The 9,881-nt window shown below is 36.2% G+C and overlaps 1 protein-coding gene across 4 annotated transcripts in view; it reads left to right on the top strand.

Annotated features, from left to right (window-relative positions):
- The window catches only part of AP1G1 (adaptor-related protein complex 1, gamma 1 subunit), a 103,584-nt gene that overhangs the window by 42,521 nt on the left and 51,182 nt on the right, over positions 1-9,881 (top strand). For all 4 annotated transcript variants that reach the window (XM_010850922.1, XM_010850923.1, XM_010850920.1 and 1 more), the window contains exon 2: positions 1,816-2,019. In XM_010850922.1, coding sequence (XP_010849224.1) covers positions 1,819-2,019 — 201 coding nt within the window. In that variant the 5' untranslated portion in view covers positions 1,816-1,818. The remainder of the gene's footprint in view (positions 1-1,815; positions 2,020-9,881) is intronic.

The following is a 9,881-nucleotide window of genomic DNA, read 5'->3' as shown; positions in this document are numbered from 1 at the left end:
TTGTGCTTTGTTCTTATATATTAAATCATTGTTTAACCCACGTTTCCAAAGATTTCCTTCTGGGTCCCATTTTGAGTTAATTTTTGTATATTGTGTAAGGTTAGGGTGCAGGGTTAATTTTTATTTTTTCTCATGACACTAGTAGTCTTCTGGACAAAAAAATGTTGCCTGCCATTTCAGTAAACACAGAATATTATGACTGTGAAGACATCAGCCTGTGCAGCTGCCCCTGATGGTGCACCTTGAGGGGAATTCTGGATGGAGAAAAATAGGATCCTGGCCCTGGATAGTTAAGATATATAGCAAAGGAATCATTTCACTAAGCCCAGACTCTTGAATCTTGTCAAACATACAAAAGCATTAAAATTATTACTTTGAGATGTCAGTTTTTGTGATTAGCAGTCATCTTGTGATGTTCAACTACATGTTTGTTATTTTTTCACAGCAAAACCTATGTATCCTGGCTCCTCCTTACTTTGAAAGACCCATCTGAGAGGCTGTATTCTGGGCTATAGCCTTCACTAATAAGACATAATTCTTGGCTTTTAGGTTGTGCATGTTTTTCAGTTGACGGTTTTGTCTGCTGAGATTGGTTTATTGTTTTTTTTCTGCCACATTTTCTTTTTTTTTTTTTTTTTTTTAAAAGGCTTAAAATGTATTTTAATAAGTTCATGTTGCATTATTCATTTCTCAGAAAAACTTCAAAGGTATTAGGGACAAATCAAACATGGTACACCAATAAAAAATGCACAGCGTAACTACCTAAGATAGGCAAAGCTAAGAGCTACCGTCTGACATTCAGCATACAGCAACCCTGTTCTCAAGATTGTACTAGGCCTATCAAGAAAGCTGTGAATGGCAACATCACAGACACAAAAGGGCCATTTCTGGGTTGTCCTTACCCAAGAAAAAGATGGAGGCAAGTTTAACACAAGATTTTTTTAAAGATACACTAAATGAAAATCTCTAAGAGAAAATGTCTTCCTTGGGACATGAAAGGGTAATATATGGGACATAACAGAACCGTATGTATGTTGTCTGTGACCTCTGTGGACATGTGCCTGAATTCCCACCTGGGAGTGATTGGAACAGTGGGGCCAAGGTCATTGGGGGATGTTTGGTTTTTGTGGTATATGTGGCAGGATCTCTGGGGTGAGACAGTGCACTAAGTCGTGTCCAACTCTTGCGACCCCATGGACTGTAGCCTGCCAGGCTCCTCTGTCTATGGGATTCTCCAGGCAAGAATACTGGAGTGGGTTGCCATTTCCTTCTCCAGGTTCTGCCACATTTTCAAAGAGTACTTAGGATATACTGAGATGATTATGTTTCTCAGGTGTTTAAGTTTGATATTTGATCTTTTCTCCTCATCTCTTATTTTGTTGAGTTGAGCTTTGATTATGATATTCAGTATTCATCTCATACTTTGTTGAACTATGTTGAGTTTAACGACAGTTGAGCAGAAAATACCTATCTTCTTTAAGGTTAGGCATAGTCCTTTCGTTAATTTAAGGATTGTGTAAAGATTTGGCTTGATTTAGTTCCTAAGATATTTTGATATTAGTGATAGACTTTTCATTGTTAGTGTATTTTATTTCTTACTTTGCTTTAGTTACCACTTAACATTTTTATTAGTGTTCTTTACATAAATTTAATGAATTGAGGGGTTTGTATGTAATTGCTTTGCTGGAACATTGTATTACTGGACTTAACAACTCTTAAATTCTTAAAAATCAGAAATGTGTGTGGAAAGTTGTGTGTATGCTTTTGGTAGAAAATAAATGTGAACATCTTTATTTAATGTCTTTCTATATCCAGAGGATGCCAGCCCCCATCAGATTGCGGGAGCTGATCCGGACCATCCGGACAGCCCGAACCCAAGCCGAAGAACGAGAAATGATCCAGAAAGAGTGTGCTGCAATTCGGTCATCTTTTAGAGAAGAAGACAATACATACCGGTGTCGGAATGTGGCAAAATTACTATATATGCACATGCTGGGCTACCCTGCTCACTTTGGACAGGTAGGCTGGGGTGAGACCACATCTAGCAAAGGGTGCTGTGCTCTGCTTAGTCGCTCAGTCCAGCTCTTTGTGACCCCATGGACTGTAGCCTGCCAGGCTCCTCTGACCGTGGGGATTCTCCAGGCAAGAAGTGGCTTGCCATGCTCTCTTCCAGGCTAACAAGGGTACTCTTATTTTAATGTCAGTAGGTCAGGGACTGTTAGTCTTTCCTGTCAAGGAGGACAGGATATTTTTGATGTCCCAGTAGTCTTATTATTATGGAACTGAGGGTAGAATTGAGAGAGAAAGCTGCTGACCTGGGAAGGCATGATATTGCCATCAATTGTCTTTTCCATTGGGAATCTCTGTAATTATGTGGATTAGAGTATGTTTTGATGGTGGCAATGTGTTTAAAGATTGACTGGGATTAACTGGTAGGTTGTGATTGTTCTGTCACATATTCTGGACTATGATGAGTACACTTTTAAGAAAAGTTTACTAAATGTTTTCTTAATTATTTTCTCAGTGCAGTAATATTATAACACTACCAACACTGTTGACAGTTGTGTTTAAGTAAAAGAAATTTGATGAATGCCAGGTAATGGCATTTAAGGATTTTGTCCTTAATCTCATTCCTTGATAGCTATAGCCACTGTGCAGGTCTGCCTCTTGTGTCACTCCCACACACAAACGCATATTTATTAAAAAAAAAAAAAACACATATTGCTTGATACAGCCAGTCTGGGCCTGATAGTCTTGGTGATAAGTACTTTCTTCTTTCCACTTTTATACATGGTAAGGGAGATTGAGCTACAGAGAAGGGTGTAGTGGGTTGTTTTTTTATTCTTATGAATGCTATTAAATTTTATTTCACTTGAAAATTTAATTGTGTGCTAAGTAGTCTTTCTAAGGAAAAGACTGCAAAATTTAAAGAATGTAAAAAAAGTAAAATGAAAGAATGTGCAACACTAGGTACAAAGAGAAAAAATACCACCCATATTTGCATTATTCAACAATAATATTATTAATGTTTTGACATGTTTGTCAGGAAAGATGGCCATCAGTTTATTTTCTGTTCAGCTCACTAACTTCAGTGGAAGAATATACCCGCAGCATTGAGTTAAAAAAGTAATGGGATTGAATCTTCCCAGGCTGACTTGGGTGACTTTTATGCTCATTTTGGGGCAGGAAATGAGATTAGCCTCTCAAGAAATTCATGATTAAGAGTGGGAGAGTGTTAATTCCCCAAAGGAAAATTGAGGTATTAATATCCGAGGAAAGGACCAGATACTAGGCAATCAAAAGCAACAGCTGTCTCCTATAAATAAACATTATATGCTTTTGCCATATCAGAAATGGATCTAGGTGGTTATCCATGTAGCATGTGACATAATTAGTATAAAACAGATAGCTATTCATGTATTCTTGTTGGTTGATTTTAAGTAGACACATTAAGTTAGATAGTCAAGTGGAGGAAAGACTCCTAATCCTTCCACTCAGAGAGTGCTGCTGTTAACATCATGAGAACAGTAGATTTATATACTCCTAAGGCTGTTCTTTAAAGACAAACTCTGAATTTAAAATCATAGGGTAGACTTTGGTGATATTTCATTTTGTACAGGAACTTTATATATATGTCTAAGATTCATTTCTATGACATATTTAAATAAAATATGTTTTCCGAGTCTATCTAGGCGGCATTTTTTAAAGAGAAACTACAGAGGTCGTTTTGAAAGGATTTGGTAGCCATGAGAGAAGGCTGTCTTGCCTCAAAATGAGAAAGTTTGAGCTTTAATAAAAGAGCAATAACTGGGGACTTCCCTAGCGGTCCAGCAGTTAAGACTCTCTGTGTCCACTGCAGGGGAGGTAGGTTTGATCCCTGGTTGGGGAACTAAGATCCCACATGCCGTGTGGTGCAGCCAAAAAAAAAAGTAATAATTGTAGTTGAAACATACCAAATAAGTTTGTATCAATAGTTCATAATAATTAAAAAAATTTGAAAGCGTTATTGGCCGTTTTTGGAAAATATTAGGGAAATGACTTATTATTTTGAAAACTGGTGAAGAAAAAGAAAGAAACATTTATCCTGTCTTTTCTATCCAGTTGTTCCTTGTAAAATAATTATTGCTAAGTTCTTTCCGAAGGAACTATTGGTAATCCAATGGTATATATAGAGAAAGTTGCTCCTTAGAGGAATAGCCCAGCTAATAAATGAAGAAGGGATGGAAGAAGAATTAGGATATTACCATTTTCAACCCCTGATGATCATCAGTGCTGCTGATGTCACAAAAGAGATAAAACCACCAGCAATAATTAAAGCCTCCTGTTAAAAGTTCATATCACCACCTGTGAATTATATTTGCTAAATCAAAACAAAACTGATAAACGTGAATCTGATCAAGCCTCCTTGTCCATTTAAAGAGAGACATTTACAAGTGTTCATTGCTGTAGTTTCTAACAGGAAAGTATTGGGAACAATCTGTATGTCCACAAAGAGAATAGATAAGTTGTATATTCATAGGTGAAATACTCTATAGCAATGAACATGCCTGAACTGGAGCTTCTTGTCTGGATGTAGGTAATTGTTCAGAAGATGTTGGGTGAAAAGGGCAGGAATACAATATGATACTTTGTGGAAAGTTTAAAGCATTCAAAAACAATTGTCTTTTTCACGTATAGCTAAGGACATATGACATGACAGTGATCAACAGCAATTTTGAGTTTTGGTTACTCCTGGGATGAAGAGAGGAAACTTAGACTGAGGCAGACTATTCAGAGGGATTTAATTGAATTCATCATACTAAATTTTTAAAAATAAATGGGATAAAATGTTAAGATTTGTTGAAGCTTGTTGGTGGGTCAAATTTTTGAGTGAAATATTTCATAATAAATTTTCTCAGAGGAAAAAAAACGGGATACAACAGGAATGTTAATATGTATTTTCCTCTCAACCAGAAGAATGAAAAAGCAGGCTCTGGTTCATATAGATTTTATGTTGCCAGTCTGTATAGTGGTAAAGCAATTATAACCTTGTTCTTCAAACGTGTGTGTGTTTGTACACTAGAAAGTTATTTCTGAATATTAAAATGAAATAAAAGTAACTTTTAAAAAAGACCTAACCAATCAGTTGCAGATCCATTAATATTTACAATATTTTTTTAATTTTTATTTATTTATTTAATATAAATTTATTTAATTGGAGGTTAATTACTTTACAGTATTGTATTGGTTTTGCCATACATCAACATGAATCCGCCACAGGTATACATGTGTTCCCCATCCTGAACCCTCCTCCCTCCTCCCTCCCCATACCATCCCTCTGGGTTGTCCCAGTGCACCAGCCCCAAGCATCCAGTATCATGCATCGAACTTGGACTGGCGATTTGTTTCATATATGGTATTATACATGTTTCAATGCCATTCTCCCAAATCATCCCCACCTCTCCCTCTCCCACAGAGTCTAAAAGACTGTTCTATACATCTTTCTAAATTCCATATATATGCGTTAGTATACTGTATTGGTGTTTTTCTTTCTGGCTTACTTCACTCTGTATAATAGGCTCCAGTTTCATCCACCTCATTAGAACTGATTCAAATGTATTCTTTTTAATGGCTGAGTAATACTCCATTGTGTATATGTATCACAGCTTTCTTTTTTTCCCCTAGTTTTATTTATTTATTTATTTTTAATTTGAATTTATTTATTTTAATTGGAGGCTAATTACTTTACAATATTGTATTGGTTTTGCCATACATCAACATGAATCCACCACGGGTGTACACGTGTTCCCCATTCTGAACCCCCCTCCCACTTCCCTCCCCATACCAATATTTTAATTGCATCTTTTCATCGAGATGAGTGTAAACATCATAAAGCTCGGTGTTAAAAGCAAGTGTCATGTGCATTTGACCTTTTGGGAAATTATTCTAAAAGCTGACAAAATGAGTGCAGCTTTTTTTAAAAGGGCAACCAGGTTAAATGTTGATAAAAGGCAGTATTTCTGCTTGGTTCAGAAAAATGTGACAAAGCCAGAAACTTGGTAAAATTATCCTTTTAAAAATTGTTTTGCAATTCAAAGAAAATTGGAGGATTGCATCTAGAAAAAGTATGTAGAAAATTAAGTTGTTAGGTTTTCCATCTAATCTACTCCCTCCAAATTTACTGTATTTGTTGTAAAGGGGGACAATGATTTCATTCCCTTAAGGCTTGTTGCTAATGACTGTCTGGAGTTTTGGAATGCTTCTGCTGAGAAAATATTCTGAGAAAAATTCAAGGATCAGCTGGAGATAATTAGTAGCTATTTGCCTTGAAGACATGGCATGTAGGACAACTGTTTGGGTGCTGTCTTCCTTGATGTGGCTGTTACCTTAGTGATGAGGAACTAGGCCCAGATGGGGAAACAAGTGGCTTAGGTCTCTTAGCTAGAACCAGTCTTAGACTCAGCTCCTAACTCTGATTTCTTTCTCTTCCACTCTGTGTTATGTACAGAGAAACTTTTCTCAAATGTTTTCTTTCAATTACTAACCTGAATTTGGTGTCCTTCCTACCCTGTTTTCACAGTAGCTTGTGCATGACTGTCATGGTATATATATCATATTTTCTGATAAATATTCAAATGCTGGTTTTCTTTTGTGTGTCCTTCTAACAGTATCGGTGAGAATGACTGGTACATTGGTTTGGGCACAGCGGGAACTTACCAAATTAAAGCAAAACCACCAATGACTCAGAACACTTGGAAAGTAAATATAAAAAAAATCAGTGAGTAGCGAAGAGTTGTCACAGTCAGCCCTTTGGCATGATAGTTGGGGAGAAAGGGAGAAGGTTGCTGTGGATAAGCAGGTATATTGAGGGTGTTGTTAACGGAGAAATTGATAGTAGGTGAGGAATACAAAATAACTCAGCAGAAAAAGCATAGCCTTCGTGGAGTATAGAGATAAGAAAGGAGTGTACTTAACAGGCTCCGACAGTAGCGTCACAGATATTATAGATAGAATAGCACAGTAATTGCTCATGATTTTAAGTTATCTTTAAAAGGCTGATTGCTTCCATTTACTGAGTTATGTTTGCATAGGGTTGTGGTCTTAAAATTTTGAAGACTTTTTCATGAAGTGATTCCAAGACTTAAATGCTTTTTTGAAACATATGTTGTTTAACTTTGGAGGGAGAACAAATTATTTCATCTTTTTTTTTCCCTGTTTAATTATAATGTTATTGTATTAACTTTTCTAACCATAAGTTCTCTTTGTCCTGCAGTTTTTTTCTCCCAGCCCAATATTATTCATCTTTGTAATAAACAATGACAGTTCACTGATGCAAAATTTAAAAGATACAAAAGGATATATGATGAAAACTGTGCTTTCCATCCTCTTCCAGTCACTTAGTTTCCCTCCTTACAGGTGACTTGTGGTATTCATTTCTTGACTATATTTCCAGAGATACTTTATACATCTCCAGGCAGTGGACATATATATTCTTCAGTTCAGTTCAGTTCAGTCGCTCAGTCGTGTCTGACTCTTTGTGACTCCATGAATCGCAGCATGCCAGGCCTCCCTGTCCATCACCAACCCCTGGAGTTCACCCAGACTCATGTCCATAGAGTCGGTGATGCCATCCAGCCGTCTCATCCTCTGTCGTCTCCTTCTCCTCCTGCCCCCAATCCTTCCCAGCATCAGAGTCTCTTCCAGTGAGTCAACTCTTCACACGAGGTGGCCAAAGTACTGGAGTTTCAGCTTTAGCATCATTTGGTATATTCTTACCTCTTCCAAAATTATATTGTAACATACTGTTTGCACCGTTCACCTACTAATCCATTGTGAAGATTAGTCCATACCAGTATATAACGAGCTTCCTTGTACATATTTTTTTCCAGCTTTGCTGACATGTTCATGGTAGTAAATCCAGCATGGTATTCCATTTATGTATGAATCATAATTTATTAAACTGATGTCTTATTAATGGACACTTATTTGCAATCTTACTGTTTGAAGTAATAATAGTACAGTGGAATAATATCCATTATCTTGCTCACGTGTGAATGTAAATACTTTGTCAGTTCCTAAAAGTGGATTTGTTGAGTCAGAAGGATATGTGTGTTTGTAATGTAGATAGATACAATCTTTCTCACTACGTCTTGTGCCAGTTTATACTCTCATTACTAATGTCCTTGCACTGTTATAATACTTTTTTAAAAATCTTTTTTAATATAATAGGTTAAAATGTGATATCTCAGTCTGGTTTTGATTTGCATTTCTTTTTCTTTTCTAATAACTTCACTGAATCATATTTTGCATATCATATAACTCACCCTTTTCAGGTGTACAGGTCCATTTTTTTTTTTTTCAGTAAATTTTCCTAGTTGGTTTTGCATTTGTTTTGTGAGGAGATTGAACTTCCTTTTGTACTTGAGTTATTTTTTTTAATTTGAACTGTCTCTTCATATCCTTTGTCAGTCTTTTTTAAATAAGTATAGAATCCTGTTGTACAGGATTTCATGTCTGGTTGCAAGTAGTTTTTCTAAGTTTGTCATTTGCTTTTACTTTGTTCACAGAGTTTGAGATAAAAGCAAAAGCTTCCTTTTATCTTGGTGGTGGACTGTTTATGGTGGATTTAAAGGTAGATATGTGGGTTAGCTATGTTTCAGGTGGAAGTTTAGGTAGCTATAAATGAGGAGTTAGAAGTACTGGGATGAAGTTGAGGTTGTTGTCTAAGAAATGGATACATTTAATTGGTCACTACTTTTCTTCTGTAACTTATGTGTTGAGTTGTGTTTTTATTTTTTATTTATTTATTTATTTTTTTGAGTTGTGTTTTTAGTGAGGGCTGCTCAAAAATGAATGCCCTCTCCTCACTACCCACATCCCATTGTGTTCTGCTTCAGTCATTTTCTTTTTCAATATTTGAAAACTTTGTAACAGTCTTAATAATGACACGTGGTACATTATGAGTTCAGTTGCTGGCCACTGCCACGTAAGTGTGAAGTGTGATGAGAGTCAGTCCTTCACCTGAAGATGTATTTCAGAGACCATTTCCAGTATATAATCTTATATTTTCCCCTCAAATTTGTCACCTTCAAAAAAAAAAAAAAAAAAGAAGAAGCAGCTCATTCTTGAAGCAGAGTCACTGTACCAATGGAGAATATTTAAAAGAAAGAATTTAGTATTTGTCTCTTTAATTTTACTTTTTCTTTTGGTATTTAGTTAGTAGTTCTAACAGCTGTCACAAAAAAACAGCAAATTGTACTCACTAGTCGTTGATGAATTTTGGTCTATCTTAAAACCTGGCTTCCCAGGTGGCTCAGTGGTAAAGAATCTACCTGCCCAATGCAGGAGCCACAGGAGATATGGGTTTGATTCCTGTTGTGGGAAGTTCCCCTGCAGGATGAAATGGCAACCTACTCCTGTATCGTTGCCTGGAAAATTCTTTGGACAAAGAAGCCTGGTGGGCTATAGTCCATAGGGTTGCATGGAGTCAGACGCAACTGAGCACGCGATGTGCGGCGTGCACACAGACACGCCCACGCACACACACTCTTAAACTTGGCCTTTAAAAATATGAAGTAATATTAATGCCTAAAAATGTCCTTCTCATTAGTTCATCTTAATAAAAAAATTTGGGTGGTTTATTTGTTTAATGCTTGATGTTTGTCAAAAGCATGATTCAGTAGAGATGATAAACATTTCGGTGATATCTTGATTCTTAGAACATTTTCTTTCACTGTTAAAATATTATTTATGGAATGATTAAGTGAGAAGATTTAAAAGCCTTCAGTTTGAAAAAGAGAAAGATTTTTCTAATAACATTTTAACTTGTGATTTTCTCATTCACCTCAGCAGTTACTTTTCTGCTGACATTTAAGAATGACTGTAATCCTCTACTTCAGAAA

Source organism: Bison bison, unplaced genomic scaffold, assembly GCF_000754665.1.
Source record: "Bison bison bison isolate TAMUID 2011002044 unplaced genomic scaffold, Bison_UMD1.0 scf7180017864297, whole genome shotgun sequence".
NCBI classification, from domain to species: domain Eukaryota; kingdom Metazoa; phylum Chordata; class Mammalia; order Artiodactyla; family Bovidae; genus Bison; species Bison bison.
Note: the sequence above shows the minus strand (reverse complement) of the source record. Positions and strands in the feature narration are given on the sequence as shown.